At 43.0% G+C, this 26,063-nt stretch overlaps 1 protein-coding gene across 2 annotated transcripts in view; it reads right to left on the reverse strand.

The window, feature by feature from the left end:
* ZDHHC21 (zinc finger DHHC-type palmitoyltransferase 21) overlaps positions 1–26,063 on the reverse strand; it is a 110,799-nt gene that overhangs the window by 49,997 nt on the left and 34,739 nt on the right. For both annotated transcript variants that reach the window (XM_063914066.1, XM_063914067.1), the window contains exons 3-4: positions 22,614–22,712; positions 18,215–18,326 (exon numbers count right to left, since the gene is read on the reverse strand). In XM_063914066.1, coding sequence (XP_063770136.1) covers positions 18,215–18,326; positions 22,614–22,712 — 211 coding nt within the window. The remainder of the gene's footprint in view (positions 1–18,214; positions 18,327–22,613; positions 22,713–26,063) is intronic.

Raw genomic sequence — 26,063 nt, forward strand, 5'->3', positions numbered from 1 at the left:
TACCAGGTCCGTCAAGGCCCATCTGGGGCTATGAGAATTGCCTGAACTCTTTCCTTTTTGAGTATTTTATAAATCTTGGAATGAGAGGAATAGGAGGAAACAGATACACAAACTGGAAAGTCCACAGTGACATCAGAGCGTCCACCGCAATTGCCAGTGGGTCCCTCGTTCTGGAACATTAACGACTCAGCATCTTGTTGAGACGAGAAGCCATCAGGTCTATTTGTGGACAACTCCAATCAGTTGTTGAAATACCTGAGGGTGAAGGCCCCATTCCCCCGAATGGAGGTCATGCCTGCTTAGGAAGTCAGCTTCCCAATTGTCCACTCCTGGAATGAATATGGTCGAGAAGGCCCTTGCTTTGGCCTCCACCCAGAGGAGCATCTTTTACACCTCTCGCATTGCGGCCCTTCTTCTAGTTCCTCCCTGCTGGTTTATGTACGCCACCGTCGTGGCGTTGTCCGACTGTACCTGGATGGCTTTATCCGGGAGAAGAGAGGAGGCCTGCAGAAGGGCATTGTAAATTTCCCTGAGTTCCAGTACATATATCGGGAGAGCAGATTCCTGACTCGACCACTTCCCCTGAAACTGGGCTCCCTGGGTCACAGCCCTCCCCCCTAGGAGGCTGGCATCCATTGTTGAGTCCAAGACTGGGTATTGAAAACTTCGGCCCTCCACAAGTTGGGAGCCCTGTAGCCACCATAGCAGGGAAATCTTTGCTTCCGGCGACCGGGTTATTCACTGATGCATGTGCAGGTAAGATCCTGACCAATTGTCCAACAGATCCAGGTGGAATGGCCTTGTATGGAACCTGCCATACTGCATTGTCTCGTATGAGGCTACCATCTTGTCCAGCAAGCAAATGCAAAGATGAACTGAGATCTTGCGTGGTTTCAACACCGAGCGGACCATAGACTGAATAGTCAAGGTCTTGTCCATTGGAAGGTAAACCTTCTGAGACACCGTATCCAAGATCATCCCCAGAAATTAAATCTCTGAGATGGTTCCAGGTGTGATTTCTGGAAATGTAGAATCCATCTGTGATCCATAAGCAGACGAGTAGTCAAGCTGATGCTGTGCAGCAGTTGTTCCCGGAACACCGCCTTTATCAGGAGATCGTTCAGGCACGGGATAATGTTGACACTTATCATGCGCAATTGTAGCATCACCTCTGTCATGACTTTCGTGAATACCCTTGGGGCTGTGGAAAGACCAAAGGGAAAGACCAGAAACTGGAAATGTTGGTCCAGTGCAGCGAACCGGAGGAACGTTTGGCAAGGGGTCATATTGGGATATGCAGGTATGCAACCTTGATATCCTGGGATATTAGAAACTCCCCCTCCTCCAGACATGATCTCACTGCTCTTAATGATTCCCTCTGAATTTGAACACTCGAGGATAAGGGTTCAGGGATTTGAGGTTCAAGATCGGCCATATAGAGCTGTCCGGCTTCGGGACTATAAAGAGACTTGAGTAAAACCCCTTTTGTGTAGCAGAGGAGGTACTAAAACAGTAACTCCTGCAAGAAAGCAGTTTTCGAATTGCCTCTTGCAAGGAAACTCTTGCTACAGGGGAAGCTTGGGATATGAGGTCTCTCACCCAAGGATCTTAGCAGGATTCTGCCCATACATGGGTAAAGTGGTGAAGGCAACTACCTGAAAGTCGCCTTGCTGCAGGGGCCAACCGTCTCGCGGAGGGCTTCATGGAAGAGGATCCTGATGTCTGGTCCGAAGTTGCTAGTTTACAGGACTTACCGCGAGTTCCGCTAGCAGCATTGGAGGCACCTCTGGCATTGCCTCTGAATCTGGCCACCCAAACGGACTGCATAGAGGACCCAGGAAAGGGAAATCTAGTAGGTGGCGCAGCAGACGGCGGATATGTAGATTTACCTGCAGTCGCCTGAGATAGCCACTTGTTCAGTTCTTCCCCAAACAAGGCATCACCTGTAAAAGGTAGGTTTGCAACCACTTTTTTAGAATCAGCATCTGCTGACCATTGTCGCAGCCACAGGGCTCTACGCGCCGATACTGCCATAGCAGTGGTACGGCCATTAATGATACTAAGTTCGTTAACAGCCTCACTCATAAAGTTTGCAGCCTCTTGGATATGTTGCAGTAATGTGACTATCTCATCCTCAGGTAGTGTATACCACCCTTTTATATATTATCAGACCATTTTACCATGGCTCTAGAAATCCAGCCGCAAACTATGGTAGAGCATTGGGCTACGCCCGCTGCAATATAAATTGACTTGAGTGTGGTCTCAATTTTCAGCTGGGTCATTGAGAGCGCCCAGGTACAGGTAGTACAATTTTACGTGACAGTCTGGACACAGACGTATCCACCGTTGGTGGGATTTCCCAAACCTTCCTATCCTCATTAGGGAATGGAAAAGAATTTAGTACCCGTTTAAAAGTAATACATTTTTTTGTCAGGATTTATCCCTGGATATTTAGAAAGGGAATTCAAATCCATTGAAACAGGGAAGGAAGCAGAGGACTTTGGTTTCGCATTAAAACAATTTCTCTGCTGGTTCTGTTTCCTTACCAGGGATGTTGAGGACCTCCTTAATAGCATAAATCAAGGCCACAACTCCCGGGACAGGGAATTAACCTCGTCCACCTATAATTCCCCTTCAGTATGAGAGTAAGACTGTAAATCTGTGGTATAGTGCGTTTATGACAAACCACTAGGGGGCGCTGAGGAGCCAGTCTTCAGCAGCTAACATGGAAGGGGATCCGGTCTCTAGGTCGGCAAGACAAAAGGTCGACATGAGTTTTTCACAATTTTTTCATACTTTACGAACCACGTGGACTATAATTGGGAACGGTAACCGCGAGGGGACACTGTGCACTAACTGGGGTTCCCGGTCACTCTACGAAGAAAACGACACCAATTTTTTTTATCATGTCGACATAGAGTCCCTGTCGACCAATAGTGGTCGACCTAGACACTGTCAACCTAAGTCTAGTCTATCTAACATACCACACCCCATGGCAGTGTCTCTAGATTGCTTCAGAGTTTGCCTCTCATAATTTATAGCAGTAATTATTGATTTTAAATGGTTCCAACCACACAGGTTCCTGCAATTTACTAGCCTGTAGAGCATTGGGTACACAATAGAGACCCCTGTGAGGAAGGTGTAACCTAGCCTTACATGAAGTATACACAGACTTATTTTCAGACATGTGTTTGCAGAAACCACAGCGTTAATGAGAAAACACAGTGCAGTGTTAGTGAGACAGCACACTTAGCTCAGACAACCCTGAATGAATGGAGTGACAGAGAGAGGATTGGGACCTAGCACACAATACCTCAGAACAGAGCAGTGCTCCGCTGGATAGATATTGCGCCACCTGCGGTGATTGACACAGCGGGGCAGTTGATATTAACTGTCCCCGTCTGTGCCTGTTCAGCGCGATTGGTTGGCAATGCGTGAACTTCCGACAACCATGTGGTCACGTGTGCATGCATCACTTCCAGTGATGCACGCCGCGTCATGTGTCTCAGTGCCTTAGATGTCTGTCTTTTTCTGTATCACGGCCGCGTCACTTCAGGTGATGCAGTGGGCGGGCAGGTGAGGGGATACACATGCTGCTAATTCGGCGCTGGTATTTTTGGCCAATGACGAGGTTAAATGTGGTCACATGGTATAGAGGTGTGTGTTGTGGAAGTCCATATATGGGTATCTAATTGAGAACATTGTTTTAATGTTTAACTGTTTTGTATTCCATCTAGTGCAGGTATTTATAGGCTCTGCCGACAGTCTAAGATAGGCAGTCCTGGATGAAGGTGGCTGTTACCACCAACACAAATTCGTTGACTGATGGTTTTCTAAACTATATTATGAAGGAATGCGTGAATATGCTATACCCGGATTACGGACTGCATTTTTGTGACCTTTTTGAAAACTATGGGCGGTATTCAATTAATTTCACCCCCTTCCACACCCGTGCTGTTTCTGCTGATGGGCGTGGTATTATCATTTCAGCTTGCTACCCCAGAGGTAGCGAGGTGCCCTAACCCTTTATGCAGCTAAACCTGATTACTATGGGTGCAATATGCGCTATAACGGGGATCACTTTAGAAAAGAGATAGGGCAGTATTCAAATGATATATCACGACCATTGTCTAAGCATTGCTGCTATAAATGGAATTAAAAGCTTATTAAAATCGCATATTAATTGGTGTGCTGGCTACCCGTGCTCTCCTGTACCCCCAAAGGCTCAGATGGACATGGACTTTGCTATAGTAATTTCCTAACCGTCACCCGCAATAAGTTTACAACATGTGCGGCTCATACAAGTTTTTTATATATATATATATATATATATATATATATATATATATATATATATATATATAGACAAGTGTCCAAGAATTGGAGGTGCACTCATCCAGTAAATGATTCTCAGGGACTTTTCTTAGTTCACAATGACTTTATTAGTAGAAATTCGGCTTTTTCAGTCGACGTTTCGATCCTCAATATCGGGATCTTTCTCAAGACAAGCTTCGAAATATAATCAATGCTCACAAGGCATCATATATTGATTTCTACAACACAATAAACAATACATACATAAACTCAAAACAATACATTACAAAGACTTAAAAAAAAAAAAAAAAAAAAAAAAAGCATATAGTGGTGAACCACCGCGTCAATCAAGCCTACTCCGCACCCAGTGTGAGGCAAATGGGACACCAGAAAATTCAGTGGGTGAAAAACCTCCACCACCAATGCAAGTCACCAACTGCTAATATGGGACGTAGAAAGCTCGGGAGACAAGATGTATATATATACACCTCAGTAAACTTACTCAGCTTAATCAATATAACCGGTTCAGACAGTACCAAGGCTGCACGGCTAGTAAGGCCATGTGCAATGTAGATTCTGAAAAAATGCATCCATATAAGTGTCCAAACAGACATAAATAGATACAACTAATCTCCACCCACTAGTGTGTTAGTACACATTAAAGTACTTACATGTGTGGATATACAATTCATGAAGACAACTTAGACAACTCCATTGATCACTGCAATACATGTGTGGTATGTATAATCAGACATCCAATATAACTAAATCCAGCTATGCAAGAATCTCTCAATGGTAACAACTCATAACCCAAGATGTACTAAGGTACTCACCCTTAATGATCTGGTCCTAACAGCCTCAGCAGCCACGCTAATACACCACTAGTGGCAAGCCATTATATACCCCCTCACCGGAAGTAGAACGTGTACCACATTAAAAAATCCCACAGTTAAAAACTAAGGGTACAAGACAGCTAAAGCAGCAGAAGAACACCCCCACCTCTTCCAAGAGTCAGCGCCTGTCGAGTAGTCAAAAATTCAATTTGCTACATATGCTGTCTAGCATGTTTTATATATATATATATATAAATAAATATCCTCACAAAAAGATTTCCGAGCCGCTATATATATTAGTTAATCACTGTCACGTGGTACACTGTCAATCATCATTATAGAATAAGTAAATTAATTGTTTTGATATAAAAGGTAGTCCTTTATTGGTAGATGATAATTAGATTGTTGCTCACAGATTACTATTCAGTGAAAAGTCTAGATAAATACAAAGGATCACCAGAACGAAAATATCCATTACAGTATACAGGAATTAACTGATTTTTGGAAGCAATTCTAATTTTCTTTATCTGTTCTTTACATTGATTACAGTATGGTCCCAGTTTGGATCAAATGTAAAATTATTTAAAAAATTATTCGTAGGCATTTAAAGGGTATACGTCTATAGTTTATAACCAGCCTAAAGATGATGGCTCCTATAATGAATACAGCTTAACGGTCCTTGTAAGTAAATAATGGAGTTACTATATTCTTCCTTCAACAATCTAAGGTCACCCTTTGTAATTTTGTCTAAACTAGTTAGATGAGTTACTAATAAATGTATTGGTATAAATATTCAGATCATCTTTATTATTAATACTGGTAATATTTAATGGCCAATATACTGATGAAACACCCGATTTTGTGATAAATTAATGTTACATCATTGTCTGATGTTTTCCCTGTTTTCTTCCTTAAATTAATGTTATATTATTGTCTGATGTTTTTGCTTTCTTCCTTATTCCCTCCGACTGATCCAGCAAAAACTTATGCCCCTGATAAAGTCCGTTTGAGGACGAAACGCGTTCGGTTAAAGCTCAATTTCGCCTGAATAATAGTACTTCGATATCTTTATCATCCATTGTATAAAGAGGACAAATAACCTTCCTGTTCTGTACTTTATATTGTATGATATTGTCTTAAGTTGCATAGGATGAATTTTTAATACATTTTTATACGGATAAAATTGGTTGCTGGATGAAAATTCAAACTAATTAATTTAATTTGTGCGCCCTCAAATCTTTTTGTGCTGTTTATGTGAATCCTTTGCTAGCAGGAGGGTTTTTCGTGAGGTACAGCCTTATTGCAGCGTGAGATAAGGGTCAATTGGTCGAGATATATATATATATATATATAGCGATTAAGATTTCCTCTTGTGTACATTTATGTGTAAGTTTGTTTGTAATAGTTATTGGTTTTTAATCTGTTTAAATTGACTGTCACTTTAAATAATTTCTCAACTCAGGTGTGTTACCTGAATGCACAGCCTATTTATATCCATTTTGTACGTTTGTGAGTCATTTCCTGACGAAAGGGGCGGAGACCCCTGAAACGTAGATGCAATAAAGATTGACCATTGATTTCGAGTCTCCGAGTGCTGCCTATTCCTTCCTATAGAGGTATCGTTGTTACACTATTTTTGAGGAGGGCAACGGAGCACCTATATTCAATGAAGAGTGCTATCCTACATCGCTATCTGTATTGTTTGGACACCTCCTGTGCATTTTGGGTGAGCCTATACTGGATTTGTGCACCTGTCTTCTGTGCTTGGGAACTTTTTCTACATGTATCATTATACTTGCTTTCATTTATTATTGACTTTCCACCGATTTTATGCTACTGCAGTGCTCCTGTCTGCAATGATTCCTATCTTGTAAACGACGGTAGAACCATGAGTACCATTACCGCAGAAACTGTGGATATTGTTACAGACTTAACACAATTGGATACGTTGGAATCATTCAGTTTTTCTGATGCTGAAGCCGATCTAATTTTATATAAGGATAGTCTAAAGCCGATACACATGAGGAACTATACAAGGATTTATTTACTTTCAAAAAAAAAAAAAAAAGAGAATTGGATTTTCTGTATCATGGCATCACACTCTATAATTATTGTAAAGAAAAACATATACCACGAGGTTTTAGAATTCATACTTGCCCGACAATTGGACATTATAATTTACATTTTTGTAAAAAATTGTTTGCCATTTTAAAGAATTGTTCTATGGACCTTATTTTATTAGTCATTGTGGAATCTACACATGAGCTGAATATTGTTAAAGATAAAATTAAGCTGTTTGAAAGTGAACACCTTAAAAACTCTAAATACGGATACCTCAAATTACTGGTTGGATAATTTTTCTAACCAGGTTGAAAAATATAAGGTGGACCTTATCAAATATAATCAGAACAAGTTACGTAAAGTCCAGGAGGATTATTCTCAACGTAAGGTCTATACCTGGTTGTCTGGGGAAACGCCCCGTAGACAGCCGTTCCAGCAATCAACTAAACCTAGATTTAATAGACGTTCACTGGCTGTAAGAGATTCCACCACTTCAGCTAGTGATTCTGAGCCCTCTACCTCCCGTTCTGCCCACTGCAAACAGTTGATCCCTTTAGCGGTAACTACCCGGGCACAGCTGTCCGGGACTAGCGCCGGCCGACTCGAAGAGGGGGACAATCACAGAGGATGCGGCAAAAAGATGCAGCCAAACATCAAAAGGAATTAGTGTTTAATTCAAGCTCTGTGCTGTTAAGTGATGCAGAATACAGTGTCCTGAGTAAAAGCACTTCCTTAGTACCTGTTGCTCGTCCTGATACTTTCTGTTCCAAGGTAGAGACTTTTAAGCTATCACGTCAGTTAAAACTCAAGGAATATTTTGGAAAGAAACAGGACTCCACACAGGCTAATAAGGACACTGTCATTCCTTCTCAATCAGCTCAATTACAGCCACATTCACAATTCGACCCTATTTCTAATAGTTCCACTTTGAAAACGTTCTCTCGGCTATTGGACTCTACCTCTATGGCTATCTTAAAAGAACCTGAGATTGTTTATCCTAATTTGACTAAATTGGAAATTTCTGCACTTCATGACCTACAAAAACGTAATGACATTGTTGTAAGAAATGCTGATAAAGGCGGTTCCATAGTAGCGCAGGATGTTGCTGCTTATAAAAATGAGATCTATAGGCAACTTTCTGATATTAACACATATGTATGGCTTACTGGTGATCCTACTATGATGTATAAAAAAGAATTGGATTTATATTTGAAAGATTGTTGCCGATTACAGGTTATCTCTGAAGATTTGCTTAAGGCGTGGTCTGTTCCTTTCCCTGTTGTACCGCTTTTATACACTTTACCCAAGGTACACAGAGATCGGCTATCGCCACCGGGCAGACCCATTATTTCTGCCCGTGGCTCATTGTATCAGCCGATCTCTGTGTACCTTGATTCGTTGCTACAGCCATGTATATAAGGTATGTCCTCTTATTTGAAGGATACCTCCTCTCTTTTGGTACTGTTAAATGAGTTACTCCCGATACCTGCTGGTAGTTTGCTTTGAAGTGTAGATGTAGTCAATTTATATACATGCATCCCTCATAGTGATGGTATCAAAGCAACACAGCTACTCATTCATAACAACCCTTTGTATAGTGGACCAGATCTGGAGGTCTTTTCTAGGCTAATAGAAATGGTACTCACTAGAAATTATTTTTATTTTAATAAGCAATGCTACTTACAGTGCACAGGGTGTGTGATGGGGTCCAGCGTGGCCCCATCATACGCAAATGCGTACGTGTATCAAGTGGAGAAATAATTATTCTTTTCTGATCCAGATGTCTCCAAACATATTTTTTTGTATCTGAGATATATAGATGACTTGGACGGGTGGTGAGGAGTTGTTCTTTAATTTACTGTATAGTCACAATAAATCTTTGTGTCCTGCAAAGTTTACTTTTACTGTAAACCCTAATACTGTCAACTTTTTGGACGTGTGTATTACATTGGATGCTGGTCTTTTAGCAACATCTTTATTTGTGAAACCTACTGATCGTAATACGATGTTGTGGTATGATATCCATCACCCAAAGGCCACACAACATGGTTTACCGTATTCTCAGTTTGTACGTATTTGTCGCATCTGTAGCTCAAGTGAGGAAACCATGTTACAATTGGATATTCAGTTTAATAAATTCCTTGAGAGAGGGTACAAAATTAAACATTTAAAGGAAGCTAAATCTAGAGCTTTATCCCATACACGTTCTTCCATATTAGCCCCCCGTCAACGGAATTTATCGGCTAATACTATTGTATTATTACCATTAATTTTGAAGTTAAGGTGTGATACGGCATTAAAATCCACCAAAAAGGCTATCAGGCAGCATTGGCCTCTGATTACGTCTGATCTAACATTTAAGAGCTTAAAACATGTATCTCCGGGCGTGGCTTGGCACAGCATGGAGTAGGCAGCAGGCTGCTGTAGCTCCCTATTCTTCATCCTTGAACCCATCCTTAACCCCGGTGTTTTTGGAATTCACACTCTTCTGCTGCTGTGTGAACCTCTCTTGCACCCCCTGAGACGTCTGGCGCCGCTGTGCGCCTTTTACCTGCAGAGATTTGGACATTGTGGAGGGACCTCCCCGGCCCGCAGCAGCGCCTTCTGCCCTACTTGTGACCTCTCCCTGCACAAGGTACTCTCCCCTCCCCTCTCTGTGGTGCTGGGACACATGCTCCATTATTAACTGCTGCTGGCAGTTACAGAGGCCTGCTGCTTCCCACCCAGTGTGCTGCAGTATATATGTTTATGCCTGGGCCCTGCATTGGGCTGGTTGCCTGAGTCTCTCTCAACATATTTGGATAACAATTCTGATGTGCTGCACTGCCTTCTATGAATACTGACTGTGCCCTGTTTATCTTGGATCCTGTTTGATCACACTCAGGGGTGCATTTTGTGTTTCTTAATTCCCTGAAGCAGCTACTGTACTCCAAGCTTCACTATATAAGACTTTGCCACTCTCTTTGTGCTTATTTACTCTTTTTCCTGAAGCGATTATTCCTCCTGCAGTGCTATGGGAAAAATCGGCAATGCTGCTGCCACTGCTGCGCGCTTGGAAAGATTTGCTAGAAATCCACGCGGGCCGACACCCCCACGTACCCAGGCTACACCGCTTCCCTCACCGCAGCGCGCTTCGGAGGAAACCTCTGTTACTGATGTCATGCAATCCACACAGCAAATTCTGCAAGCCATCAATACGTCTGAGACGAGGGTGATGGACAAGATCGGCCAGGTTCAGGCTGATATCTCAATTATTCGTCATGACATGCAAAGGCTGCGTGAGCGTGTGGGGGGTGTAGAGCAGCGTGTCTCTGACATTGAAGATGTGACTGCACCACTCAAGGATAGTGTCGCTGACCTTTCATCCCAGATGGCTGCTATTAAAACCAAGTTGTCGGATATGGAGGGCCGCTTACGAAGAAATAACGTACGCTTTGTGGGGCTGCCTGAGCGAGCTGAGGGTACACATCCAGAAAAATTCTTGGAGGACTGGCTACTCAGTGTGTTTAAAAAAGATGATTTTATTGCGCAATTTGCGGTGGAGCGCGCACATCGTTTACCCTTTCAGGCCCCCCCTCCCAGTGCCCCAGCGCGCACCTTTATTGCCCGCATGCTCCACTTCAAGAATCGGGATGCCATTCTCCGCCTGGCCAGGTTGCACGGTCCGTTGCAGTTCGATAACCACTCTGTGTCTGTTTTCCCTGACTTTGCTATGGACGTACAGAAATCCAGGTCCCAATTTCTTCAGGTCAAACGAAAGCTGAGGGAGAGGCAGATTCAGTATTCAATGCTGTTCCCTGCCAGACTGCGGGTGATATATGAGGGCTCTACCCATTTCTTCAACTCTCCGAGAGAGGCCGAGGCATGGCTGGAGCAGAGACCCTGTGCACCTCGCTGAATGGAGCTCCTATTATACCGCCAGTTTATTCTGTGGTTTTTCTCTCTCTCTTAGGTTTTTCTTTTTTTTTTTAATTATGTGAGAGTTCATATGGTTGACTATTGTATGTGAAGGTTTATTTGTATGTCTTTTTACCGGGGGCCACTCTCCTTTACAGGGAGCCCTTGCTGTGATATAGTAGTTGGGGGTGTCTACTCCTAACTGTTCCCTTTTTACGACCTTTACTATTTAGTAGTTTTTTTTTAGTTTAGGTAACGGGAAGCTTGGTTGGGGATATAGGTAAATCTAGGTTCCTGATGGATGTACAGGGTGGGGTGTGGTTGGGTTGTTGCTGTTTTATTGTTTTTTTTTGCTTAAATATTGGTATTTTTTTGTTATGGTCAAGTACTGCTGGTGATTTAAGGCTGAAATGTATCTTTATAGTCATGGTGGATGTGTTCTGGCGTCCTTGTTTCTCGATTGCTCCGAACTTTTTCTCTTCCTCTCTTTTGCGTATTTGTACGCCTGCTGCTCTGATCTACATGTGCTCTGATGAGGTATTCTCTGTCATTGTGTCATTTCACCTTTTTCTCCTTTTCTCTTCTTTTCTCCTGTTTTCCAGTCTAACGTCTTTCAATGTTGGTAGCATCTGAGGGGCTTCACCTACTTGGCTGGAACGTGAGGGGCCTTAACAATAAAATAAAGAGAGCATTGGTCCTGTCGCAAGTTAAAAAATATAAGGCGGATATTATTTGCTTTTCGGAGACTCATTTGGTTGGTGTTAAGACGATGGCCCTGAAAAAACCGTGGGTGGGATGGCTGTTTCATTCTACCTTTTCACAAAATGCCAGGGGGGTGTCTGTACTTATAAGAAAATCTGTAAATTTTCATTTAGATCATAGTCAGGTGGATCAGTATGGTCGCTTTGTTTTTCTTAGAGCATTCGTTAACTCCACCCTTCTACATATTCTTGCAGTATATGTCCCCCCACCTTACAATAATGATGTTTTGCGACAAGCTATGTCGTTTGTTGCATTGTCACCATCTACTCCCACCATCTGTATTGGGGACTATAATAATGTAATGGACTTATCTTTAGATAGGTGGAGAGAGAGCCCCCATACTGATCTATCATCTCCTTCTCCTACTCCCTTCTCTAATTTAACTACTGAATTGGGATTAATTGATATTTGGAGGGTCCGGTTTCCCCAAGAGAGCCAATACTCCTGCTATTCGGCTACTTTAAATACATTCTCCCGTATTGACCTGGCCCTCATATCACCAGATTTGACCCCTAAGGTAACTCAGATTAAATACTTACCCAGAGGGATTTCCGACCATTCACCTGTCTTGTTGGGCTTAGATCCTTTGTCTCCCCAGGGGGTCTTGTTTTGGAAACTTAACCCATTCTGGCTGTCCTTAATGGGTGATGGAGCTGATTTGCTTGCTGACTGGCGAGACTTCCAGGATTTTAACGCCTCCTGCCCTACCCCTACTGTTAAGCATGATGCATTTAAAGCCTCTATCCGTGGCTCCCTTATTAAAAGGGTGGCTGCTATTAAAAGGTCTAGTAGGGAAGAGGAATCCCGCCTTGAAAAAATTTGTTGTCAATTAGAAGCCGACTATATTTTGCACAAATCCCCTCCTTGCATGCTAGCTGGGAGATGGCCAGACGGGAGTGGACGACGTTTCTTTTAGATAAATCCAAGCGTCGGTTATTGTTCTCAAAGCATTCTCTATACTCACAGGCGGAGATTGGGGGTAGTTATCTCGCCTTCCTATCTAGGGAAGAGAGGGGTGTGTGTGATCCCCAGGGTGTTATGAAGTACTCGTGCCCTGATATTACTGAAGTATTTTTTGATTACTACTCTTCGCTGTACGGGTCTAAAGTGTCTTATACAATGGATCAACTGAGAGATTATCTCTCCCATATACAATTGCCCCAACTGTCTCCGGAATCTGTTGAATATTTGGATTCCCCATTCACCACTGAGGAATTAGATGCTGCTATAGCATCGTTCCCCAATAATAAGGCTCCCGGGTGTGACGGAATACCCATTGAATTGTACAAACGCTTTAAAGAATTCTATACCCCTTATTTGGTTGAACTATTTAACACTTTGACTACGGTTCTTTGCCCCCCTCGATGTCTGAGGCTATAATAATAGTAATTCTTAAGCCAGGTAAGGACCCCACCTCCCCGGACTCCTATCGCCCTATCTCCCTATTATCTACAGATGTAAAAATTTTGGCTAAAAGTTTAGCTGTTCGTTTAAATAAAGTTGTTACATCTATTGTCCACTGTGACCAAACGGGTTTTATGCCGGGGAAGTCTACGGTACAGAACCTCCGAAGACTCTTTTGCCATCTGCAGAGAGGGGACAGGTCCGAGGCGGGGGCAGTGGTGGTGTCCCTGGATGCTGCCAAGGCCTTTGACTCAGTAGAATGGGGGTACCTGTAGGAAGTGCTTCATAAATTTGCGTTCGGTCCTAAATTTGTTCGGTGGGTCCAGTTGCTCTATTCTTCCCCGGCTGCTCGTGTTTCAGTCAATGGTCATGTGTGACGACCCTTTTCACTGGAGAGGGGTACGAGGCAGGGCTGCCCACTCTCTCCGGCCCTATTTGCCCTTGAACCGCTAGCTAGTTGCATACGTATGTCCCCGGACATTGTAGGCATTAAGGTTGGAAGCCATGTTGATACCATCGCACTATATGCTGACGATATGCTTTTATTTCTTAATGATTCTGAGAATTCGTTACTCACTATGTTGCAGTTAGTTAATCATTTTGGAACTTATTCTGGTTTACAGATAAATTGGAACAAGTCCAATATCCACCCCATATCTGGTGTTCTCCTTGATGTGACGGACTCCTCTTGCCCGCTGCAGTGGACCCTCCAGTTTAAATATTTGGGGATTTGGATCTCTCCTTGTCCGCAGGACTATGTTGCGTTAAATGTGGAGCCTGTGACACGTAATTTTAAAAAGAAGGCTCACCTGTGGAAGAAGCGTCCTCTCACTGTGATGGGCCGTATTAATTTAATTAAAATGTCTATCCAACCCAGGTATCTGTATGTGCTGCAACATTCTCCTGTGTACATACCTAAAAAAGTTTTTTCCTCTAATGACAGCGTATTGAACTCTTTTGTTTGGGGAGACGGGGCGCCTAGGGTGGTTATGAAGGCCCTGGTTAAGTCCAAGTTAGATGGAGGTCTTAACCTCTCTAATTTGAGACTATACTACTTGGCCTCTCAGCTGGCTTACCTTTCTTGTTGGCTCCTGGATGCAGGTGGGGACACATTGTTGGGGTTCTATGCCGAGTGGGTGGAGTCTCCTCTCTCTCTCTACTTAATTTTTTGCTATCTGGCTCTACTCTCTCTGGTCTTCCCCCTATTCTTAGACAGGCTCTTCTGGTCTGGCGATTGGCGCACACCTTTTTTGACTGGCAAGACATTGATACTGATACACCCCTGTGGTTTAATGCCTCTTATAGGGAGCTACTGCCCCTATCCTCGGATACTTTATGGCGGCGGATGGGCGTTACAACATTTGCTCAGCTTTATGATAATGGTATTCTTAAATCATTTGAGCGGCTACGTGGCGACTATGCTGTTGCTAATACTGCTTTTTTTCACTACCTCCAGCTGCGTCATGCACTGCAGGCGCAGCTGGGTACGGCCCCCTTAACTATATCAGTGTCTCCAGTCAAGAAATTGCTCCTTTCGTTGGGGTCCAGGGGACACATATCTCTGATTTATGCCGCATTGAATGTGCAGGTTAATTCTCATCTGTTTGACCCCTTGAAACTTAAATGGGAAGGTAAATTGGCAATCTCTCCAATGAACAATGGATACAGATTTTGGGATCCATTCGTTATACCACCCAGTGTGTTTGATATCAGCAGGTATATTTTTATACCTTACATAGAACATATCGTACCCCAGTAATGTTGTATAGTGCACATCTTCGCTCTGATAACTGCTGTCCGAAGTGCAATGGGGAGGGTGCTGACTTTTGGCACCTATTATGGTCATGCCCAAGGTTGGCACCATTTTGGGCTGCAGTTTGGAATGATATTGTCCTTACAGAACCATCATTGCCAGTAATGAACTCTAGATTGTGCCTGTTCGGGTTAGACCTTGAAGAGACGCATTCTCTGGTCATATATCGTTATGTACTATGCTTAACCACTCTGGCAAAAGTCTTAATAGCCAGAAAATGGTTCTCCCCTGAATTACCCAATATATCTCATTGGCGGGCTCTGGTCAACGAGGTTTCTGGCCATGAACGAGCAATGTTTAGATCTAGTGACATGCTGGTTAAATACTCTAATAAATGGGATAGATGGAATACGTCAGCCCTTGGAGTGGGTGGGACGTGATGGAAAGGGGAAGGTATCCTGTGTAATGTATACTGTAGCTAATACGGAATGTGATATTATGCCTGTTTGCTCTGGGGCGGTGCGGGAAGCATGGAGGCTTTAGAAATGACTCCTTATTGTTGTATTGACTATATATATGCGATATGTTGCCTGCTACATGTCATATCTTGTTTAACAGATATACTGTAAATCCAATGTCATTGATGTTTTTGATATACTATTTTTTGTACTTGACCTGTTTGTTGAGCTAGGTTTAGCTGCTGTATATTTTTTTTTTTTGTATATGTAAAACACTAATCAATAAAAAATTACTGAATTTAAAAAAAAACAACAACAAAAAAAAACACATGTATCTCCACTGCTAAGTGTGAGCAGAGGACGAAATCTGAAAGATCTTCTACTCAGACCAGATATGCGCCCTGAGACAAAAGATAAGAAAAATTGGCTGACCAGTGCTAAAGGTTGCTTCAAGTGCCTTGGGTGTACTATTTGCAGAGCAATGATTACCGGAAAATTATTTTGTCATCCACACAGTGGACGTAAGATTTTCTTGAAACACAGATAAACTTGTCAACTTCACCACGTGGTATATTTCCTCATTTGCCCTTGTGGGCACTCTCGTATTTGTAATGAAGTTGTGATCTATTTTGTATATGGAGGATGCGGTTGCTATAATTACAACATGGTTGCTATGGATGCAGCAGACTACAAGCGTCTGTGGTTGGCGGTCGCGAACGTCGGCGGAAGCAATGAACCTCCCGCCGGGCGGAAGTCATCATGTGACGCGGCCGGAGTTCCCTTTCGTGGTTGGCGGTAGTAATGTGGATCCACTACATGCCGCGATGGGAACCAAATATCCGGGCTTATGGGAGCACTCTTTATGTATGCACAAGGCGATAGAGAAAATATGTACTTCCGGTAGAACGCCTGGAACGCAATCCGAGCGAGGACATCATAGAGAAGTAATAGTATTGTTATCGGTGTAGATTTGATGATCTGTATGTGTTCACTCTAATTTGATTTGAGCAATACATTAGATAGCAGTAAGTGATAAAGTGATGTTCATTGTATAAGGCTGATTGCGGCCTACTTCCTGTTTGAGTGATGAGGGGGCGAGCTTGGTAATTAATCCACTGGTATATATAGGCCCATTTGGGCTTTGTTATGGTATGCTTCTTATCCTGGGCATCTGGTCTTGAGGAAGGACCATGCTGGGCCCGAAACGTCGACAACTGCCTGTGTGTCGCTATGTGAAGCAATAAATTCACTTTCATCATTATTGTGAAGCCTGGTGAGTGCCCTCTGTTCATCTGGATATTTTTGGCCTATCGTGGATTTCACTTAGAAAGCCTGAGATGTAAGCACCCCAGCAACAGGATATCAGGAATATTGAGAGTGCCACTATGATTTATGGACTTATATACTGGCTTTTACTCCAATTAGTGTAAAAAAAAAAAAGAGTGTGTAACCCTTTTTTCATATGTTGTCGGGGTGGGGTACGCAGCCCGTAAGCCGGGTGACTGTTGCCTCTTCATGCCGCCATTGCCACCGGGGACCCGCTAACTGGGACCCCGGTGTCTGTACTCACCACACCGCGTCTGCTTCGGCATCTGTTAGGGGTGGCGGCATGCTGCCGGAGTGTGCTCAAAACAGAGGGGTATGAGATCAGCACCTCAGGAGCTCAGTGTCCTGTCAGCGGGATACGAGCCATTAACTCTTAGGAAGTTGGATCGGTCCCCACCTTTCCCCCTCAGTCCCACGACACAGGCAGACTGGTTGCCAACCAGTGTGCCTGAAAATAAATTAAAATAAATTTCTGAAGAAAACTCTCTGGAGAGCAACAGAATGCGCCCGGCTCCTTGGGCACATTTTTCTAAACTGAGTCTGCAGGAGGGACATAGAGGGGAGGAGCCAGCACACACTAATGATTTCTTAAAGTGTCAGGCTCCATTGGACCCGATCTATACCCCATGGTTAACTACGTTTCCCAGTATCCACTAGGATGTTAGAGAAAAAGCAAAACCACAACAGAAAACCTCACTCTGTTGGTCACCTATACAACACTTCTTGGACTTTTGCTGCATCCACATGATCAAAATCCAACTAATTCCATTTTTAAAGACAGGAAGAAAAAAAAGAAAAGAAAAGAAAAGTATATACACACACATATCCATAGGTTTAGCACTCTGTATATCTGCTAATGTACCCATCAGGTCAGCAATAAGCAGGTATAAAAAGGTGTAATATAGCTTGAAAGTTATTGTGGTACAGAATCGGTAATGAAAGATTTACGGCAGATGGTTGGAGGTATCTGTGCCTGGTGCCCAAGATAATTCCTAGGATGCTGCCGAGGTATTCTCCACATCTCAGTATGCTATAGATTACTCGAATAGCTAAATCCTTCCTTGCGCCCCAGGTACTGTGATGGATGTTGGAAATAAATGTACCAGATCCTGGCTTGTTGACGATTTCCCAAGGTGTATTGTGGGGGAAAAATCATGCATAAAAAGGACAAATGGTAGCACATTACCCATTATCCCTGATAGAAGTACCAGTGTTCACAGGGCAAGATTAGCATGCTTTAATTTTCTATGAATCTGCTTTATTACTACTTTAAAAGGGTTGTTAAACTTTACATTTTATTCTGTTAAATGTAAAGAACATTTGCCATTGCAAACTAAGCAAAGGCTTATATTTTTTTATGGAGTACAGTTTTTGCAGTTGCCTTGTACAGAACATTGTCCACTTACCACGGACAATGGTGATCCATTCTTCTGACACAGTGCCCACATCGACTGCAGTGGTGAGAGCGTTTTGGTCTCATCATATTACATTTGTTGCATAGTTCCCATAATTCTTTTTCTAGTAATATAAATAAAATAATATCACAACCATGAATTAATTAAAAGAACAGGTAACTTTAGAAAAGGTGTACGTAAGAATACAGCACTATAAAACTCTGTTATGGTTCGAATGTGTAATGTTAGGACCCGACAGTGCTCAGACGCGTTTCGTCCTCAGGGCCACTAAGGAAGTCCATCAGGACGAAATGCGTTTAGCCAGGACTAATGGAGATGTGAACGCTGTGACAACACAAGTCCAGGGACCAAGTTTTAGACTGCAGACGGAAGCCATGGGTGCTGGCTTCTGTGTGATGTCTGGGGAGTTGTGTCATATCCATTTGCTCTTTGTATACTTGTATACATGCTATCTTTGTATGTGAGTGGTTCTGTTTATCTTAAGTTTTGAGTATTAGACGTACATCACCACTGTGCGCCCTATATAGTGTGTGTGTGTGTGTGTGTGTGTGTGTGTGTGTGTGTGTGTGTGTGTGCGTGTGTGTGTGTGTGTGCGTGTGTGCATATATTAGTGATGGGCGGGTTCGGATTTACTCGGTTCTCAAAACGGCATCTTATTGGCTCCCGGATGTCACGTGTTTTGGATAGCCGATAAAAAAAAAATCCGGATAAAACCGAACTGGCGTTAATTCTGGCGTTAAATCCGAACCCGCTCATCTCATCTCTCTCTCTATATATATATATATATATATATATATATATATATATATATATATATATATATATATAGTTATTTCCAAGGTCCGGCACTCCCAACGTAGCAGTTCAACTTGAGCCGGTGCCCTCACATAAAGACAATGTAGAGAAAACGCTGGTGCGGCACTCAGGCATATTAACAATATAAATGACAGACGGAGGCTGTATGCTTTCAATCAACGTTTCGATATATAAAATATTGTCATCAGGATTACAATACATAGACATAAAACATACCTTTATAGTGCTCATCAAACAAGAAAATGATGACTCCCGGGCTGGGACTGAGCACCCGCCCCGTCGCCGCACTGTGCTGACGTCATAGAAGAGACGCGTGCTAATGCGTATACGCATTAGCACGCGGGTGCTCAGTCCCAGCCCGGGAGTCATCATTTTCTTGTTTGATGAGCACTATAAAGGTATGTTTTATATATATATATATTTATTTATTTAAAAAAAAGAATTCAAAACAAGAAGAATGGGGTGCTCCATAATGCTTGATTCCTTTTTTAAAAACAAATTTTATTCACACAAAATTTAGGTAATGAATGACGTACCAGAGGCGGCAGTAAACCACCATAATTATAACCGCATATGATTTGATCCAAACAATTGCAAGCAACATACACAGTCAGTGATTCCACAAGACTTTCTCCACGTCAGGCCACGCCCTTACGCGTTTCATCCCGTGGATTTCGTCAGAGGGCTGGCCCAACGTTACACAACACCTTCTTATATACTCCTTATGCATAATGAATTGCATCTGGTTGCTAATGGCAACACATTTAACAGTCATTACCATTGCAATGTTGAATCACATAGTCCATAGAAAAGGTCAGTGGCAGCAGCACACCTGACAGTCGTTTCAACCAAATCCCCTGAAGAAAACCAACTGGGATTTGGTTGAAACGGCTTTCGGGTGGGCTGCTGCCACTGACCTTTTCTATGGACCATATGTGATTCTGCATTGCAATAAAACTACTAAATGTGAGTGCTGGTCCTATGTTGCTTTTTTTTTTATAAGCGAGTGTATATACTGCATATATATTATATACACATACATACATACATACATACATACATACACACACACACACACACACACACACAAACAGAAAATTCTGCACTCACCATAGCAAGCTGGTGAGTGCTGAATTTTCTGTTTGTATTTATTTAAGTATGTGGTCATGGGCTACATGCACCCCACCATATGAGTGGTAAGTGCAGTCGTGTACCCCGCTTCCGGGGAGGCGAGTGCTGCGATAGAGATATATATATATATATATATATATATATATATATATATATATATATATAGTCGTATTAGCAAAGTGGCTGGTCCACACACAAGAAACATCTGTCCATGTGTACTCTTCAGGTAATAATAGAGTAAGATTTTAATTTTGATATGAAACACAGAACAGGTTGTAGCAGTGAAGTGATGTCTGGGTGTACAAAACTGTAGTCCATCACATTAACACCACTGCATTGATGAAGACAAGTCAGGTCTGCAAACCCAAAAGTAAATAGCATAGTGTTGGGCAGGGTGGGAAAAGGAATGTGGTCCAGACGGATAATAATTGCGTAGATGTAATCTCCTTACACCCACCTCTTCTGGTACGCCTACATTTGTCCACTAGTAGTGGATTTTCTGTACCGTTTATGTGTTTTTTATGTCTTTCTTTGTACCACCTATGAATTAAACCTACGGTATTTCACTATTTGGTGATCCTGTTTCTTTTCTCTCTCTTTTCCATATATATGGACATCGACTGAATGGGAGAAAAAAAAAGAGACCCAAGAATACCGTTTAGAAGGTGAAAATCACTGGTTATCCAGAAGGAGCCTACACTGAGGAATAAGGACAATGAGAGAGATATTTTTCATCCAGTTACAGTCCTATTCTATTTGTGGTGACATTATTTGACTTTTTCTCTCCTTTAGGAGGTTGTTATAGCTCTGTTTATAATATGGAGATACATTCACACTGAATTCAGTTATACAAATCCTTTGAAATATTTTATACCTAGTTTTGGTTTGTGCTTAGTGATTCTTTTTCTGTTTTTAAATATAAAAAGAAAATAGAGAAGAAAACACATTTTGTGGGAATCAGTAAAATGGCTGATGGCAAAAAAATTTTTAGTGTAATCCCCACTGAGGACTAGGAATTAAGAGGGTCATTCAGAGTTGATCGCTCGCTAGCTACTTTCTGCAGCTGTGCAAATGCATAGTCGCTGCCCAGGGGGGAGTGTATTGTCACTTTGCAAGAGTGCGAACGCCTGTGCAGCCGGGTGGTACAAAAAAGACCTGCCCTGTAGTTACTTATTCTGTGCGATGATTGCAGCGACGAAGGTCCCGGAACTGACATCAGATTCCCGCCCTGCAAACGCCTGAACACGCCTGCGTTTTCCCAAACACTCCCAGAAAATGGTCAGTTGACACCCATAAACGCCCTCTTCCTGTCAATCTCCTTGCGATCGGCTATGCGAATGGAATCTTCGCTAGATCCTGTGCACAGTAGCGATGCTCTTTGTGCCTGTACGCCGCGCGTGCGATACGCATGCGCAGTTTTGCGTTTTTTCTTACCTGACCGCTGCGCTGTGAAAATCGGCAGCGTGCAATCAACTCGGAATGACCCCCTAAATTGTCTGCTAAATTGGAGTGGCTGGCTTTCTTGCCATCTAATGGCTAGCGTTATCTTTATTTTTTTTAATTCTGTGTGCTTAATGTTGAAATGAAGCTGTGGCACTCTCTTCAGAATGAAAACGATTCCATAAGCTGTGTCTTCTTTATGCTTTACCAGACATGGCAAATACACTTTTTAAATCCAGTACCAGTATTTTTGACAAGTTACAAAGAAATCCTCTAATCTTAATATTTCCAGTTTAAAAATAAAGCTAAAGTGTCACATGGACATCAGTAGACCTGAGAGGAGATGGATAAGGGATAGTTAGGACAGAATCTCGTATAACATAATTATATTGCGGACATACTAAAAAGACTGGTCACCATTTTACAACTCAGGGCCTAATTCAGACATGTACGCTATTCCAATATTTCCGCAATCAATTTTTATATTACTGCGCATGCGTCCCGATGCCTCTGCGTTGTCACTCCCAGAGGGGATTAGGACGCAGACTAATTGACAGATTGTGGGTAATAATGGGGTGTGGTAAGAAAAATGTGGGCGTGTCAAGACCATTTTATAGGCAAGTTGGAGTGCGACTGCATCCCTGTATGCAGTTTCACTGGCACCAGTGTCTTAGTTCCGCTGCCATCCCAAGCAGCCATGGGCTTATTCAGAAGGCCACAACAGACTGATCTGTGTCCGATACTCCGTCTTTGTACACAGTTGTTTGGATTTGTAAAGTCGCAGGTGGGCGTCTCAATGCAAATCTGTGTGGCTGCGACATTTGGACATTTTCGCATACAAAGAAGCAGCAGCATCAGCGTACATCTATGAATCTGGCATTTACTATGTATAAGTAATACAAATATTAACCCTATAGTTTTCATAGGTCCCCTAAAAGTGTGCGAGTACCAAATTTAAGGCTTTAATAAAAGATGCATTTATATTACATGTATCATTTATTACCTGTGGGAGGGATCTTTGGACTATCTTGCAGCTTGCCAGGATCTGCAGTTGATGCTCTTAAAAGTGAAACCACACAAAAGAAGGAGGCCATATAGTAAGCTGAAAGACACAGGCAAAAAGGCACTACATGAATAATATAAACTTTATATGTGCATTAACTGTTAAAATCATTAAGTGAATGAGAAGATCCTTCTTTTTAGAGATAATGGAAAATGGCTTGAACCATTTTCTTTTGTCAATCTGGCACACATGAATGCTCTCCTGTACGATTTTCATTGCAAACAATTATAGCCAGAGCGCAGCTTTAAGATCTGTTCCAGGGCAATGATATAAACAGTTCTACCTAAAACAAAATGGCTAAAAAGCGCCCATTATGCCATGAAGAAACCCTTGTGTGTGGGTCTCCTGCCTGTCCTTTTGTTAATCCAGCACTGTTACCCTTGCACACCAGATTAGTCTCGACAGTGCACAATTTACTTAACTGTTTTTTTCTGGAGTGCTGTCAGCTACTCGGTACACCAGCAGCCACATAAGCCCATTTTTTTACAACTGTGGAGATTTACTTATGTTCACACAAGAAAATAATGCAGTATTTGCATTTATCTAAGTCAGCGGTTCTCAAACTGTGGGTTGCTACTCCATGTTGACCGTCAGGCTGAGGACTCCTCTGATCTCTCAGCCAGTGATCCGAGGAGTCTGAAAAATCAGTTGAATTGTCTGTTACTTCAGACTCCTTGCATCACTGGCTAATGCAATCACCTAATTTCTTACACAATTGCAGGGACGAGCTCCTTTCAGAGTCTCTGCCCTGCATGTGTTTTTTATATACCTGCTGTGAAGACTTTAGGGGTGGCAGGGAGACAGTGGGAGGCAGTGTACCACAGGGAGATGTAGTGGCTAACAGGGAGAGTCAGAAAGTAATAGTGGAGAGAGGTTGAGGCAGTGGCTGGCAAGGAGGGGCAAAGGGGGGCTAGGTAGAGGCAGACTGTGACAGGGGTTAGCAAAGGGTGACTAGGGAGAAGCAATGGGAGGCATAAGTTGACAACAGGGGAGGCATAGGGTGGCAGCGGGTGACAGGGAGAAGCAGATGGTGACTAAGGAGATGCAGCTATGGAGAGGCACATGGTACTGGGGAGACAGTGGGTGGGGACAGGGGAATGGCTGAGGGTGACAGGGAGAGGCATACGTTGGCAGTAGGTATCAGGGCTGGCAGAGCGTAACAAAAGAGGCAGACGTAGGCAGTGGATTGTAGAGGGTGACTAGGGAGACACACTGGGTATTTAATTAATGGGTTTTCCCTTGTTATCCCCTCCCCATCTTACACTGTGTGCTCCCTGGTTACCCCCATCCGCAGACACATCCCATAAAGTCTGTCTTCCGCCCCCTCCTTCCCCCTCAGGCTCCCCTGCTGCTGCTTCCTGGAAACCCCTCTGGCACCCCTGGATGATCTCCCACCTCTATGCTGCAATTACAAGAAAGAGGTTCTTCACAAACTCAGAGTCCTGCTCGCTGAGAGCTGGCTCCTCTGAGTCTGACTGTGGTCCGCTGCTGGCTGCCTGTTTCATCTATAAGTTTCCTGCAGTTCGGAAGCCCCAGGACTTGGGAGCACCTTCACGGCAAGTTGTGTGTCTCTTGTGGATATCTGCAGGTAGATGAGGGAGCCAGGAATGCAACCTGCTTGTGGCAGCAGCGGCTGATGGGAGGGACAGAGGCAGAGCACCGAGGTGGGGGCGGGGCTGCCTAATGACCACGTGTGGCTGCCATTCTGCGGCAGCTTCCTGGGGTCCTACAATAATTTTTATTGTGTGATGGCGTCCCAGAGCAAAATATATGACTACTCCTGATTTCCGTTTTCTGGAGACACAATATTGAAAGCTCAGCCAATATAGATCCATGTATTAAAGAGTGCTTTTATTCCAATACAATGCAATAAGCTTATACTGAAGCATCTCCCACACATTGAAGTTCCTTTTGCCTTTTGAAGTTCCAAAGTTATTTATTCAATAAATTCCTCAGTCACAAATAATTGTACAAAAATGTTAATCCCAAGAGATCCATTGGAATAAATCAAGTCAAGCACCCCATTTCTCAGTAAGCAGTCAAGAGTGGTGTTGACCATAGCAGCCAATCATTTAGCTATCATTTCTCTATTGAAGGCTAAAAAATGATAGACAGGATCTGATTGGTTGCTATGGGCAACAGCTTCAATTATCTTTGGAAAAGCTTTAGTAAATCTATCCCTTGGTGTCAGTAACGGTGGTATTCTGTAAAACTAGCTTATTGTCTTTTTCCAGGTACTGTACCATAACACTCTGATATATAGAGTCTACTCAGTTGAAGAGTCACCAAGCCGGGGCTTAGTAGTTGTTCGTGGGCCGAAGTGCTGGTGGAGGGTTTTTTCGGGAGGAATACAGTCTAGGGGGAGCATGGTGGCAGCCCAGCATTTCAGAAAGAGCTGGGCACACCAACACAGGGATGAAAAGGCTCTGTCCCATTTTTGGCACGCGTGCCTTTGGCATGCACAGGGTTCCGCTTCAAGGCACACAGAAGTTGGGAGGTATACAGTGTGTTCCCTGTTCAGGTTAAGCTTCCTATCTGTGTTCTTGATGAGCCATTGACATCCTTAAAAGTGTGTTAATATTCACTGGCACAATTACTGCGGTTCCTCTCTCTGCCCTCTCTTTTCCCTAAACTACTCTGACTACTAGCCCTCCGAATTGAAATTTCTAGTTTACCAATCCCTTTTATCGTACTGTCATCAACTCTGATACTTACTTTTACCCACTGTAAATACTCCTACCGTCACACTGACTGACCAATCATTAAAGTATGGCTGAAAGGCAGACATTAACTTATTGTTTTTCTAAGAGACCTTTAACAACGGTCCCACTGTTTGTTCGGGATGCATTTGGCATACCGGCATTTGGTATGCCGGCATTTGGAATACAAACACAAGAATACCAACACTGGTCAGGAGAACGGCACCGGAATTCTGACACCGCTCACAGTGCCACTACCGAAATCCAGACTGTGTGCACCCCGAATGTAAGAATGCCGGGGCTGGCTACGATTATGCCGGTGGGGTGGGGGTTTGCTGGTAGGTTTAGGCAGCATAAGGAAGTTTAAGGTTAGGCTGCAGGGGAGGGTTATGCACTAAGGAGGGGGGTTAGGCTGCAGGTAGAGGAAGAGGGTTAGAATACTTACCTAGCAGGTGTCAGGATTCTACGTCTTCTGAGTGCCGGCATCCCAAGTACCGGTATCCCATGCCCAACCCGTTACTTCGGTCTCTATAAGACTCTATAAGACATTCAGTTTGCTTTTAATTTTATGTTATTCCGTTTTTAAACTCCATTAATTTCCTACCTCATTAATAACCTAATATCTCTGTATTATTTGATCTTCAGAATGTCCACATTAACATAATGTTGTGAATGTCAACAATGGGATTTT

Source organism: Pseudophryne corroboree, chromosome 1 (assembly GCF_028390025.1).
Source record: "Pseudophryne corroboree isolate aPseCor3 chromosome 1, aPseCor3.hap2, whole genome shotgun sequence".
In the NCBI taxonomy this organism is placed as follows: Eukaryota; Metazoa; Chordata; class Amphibia; order Anura; family Myobatrachidae; genus Pseudophryne; species Pseudophryne corroboree.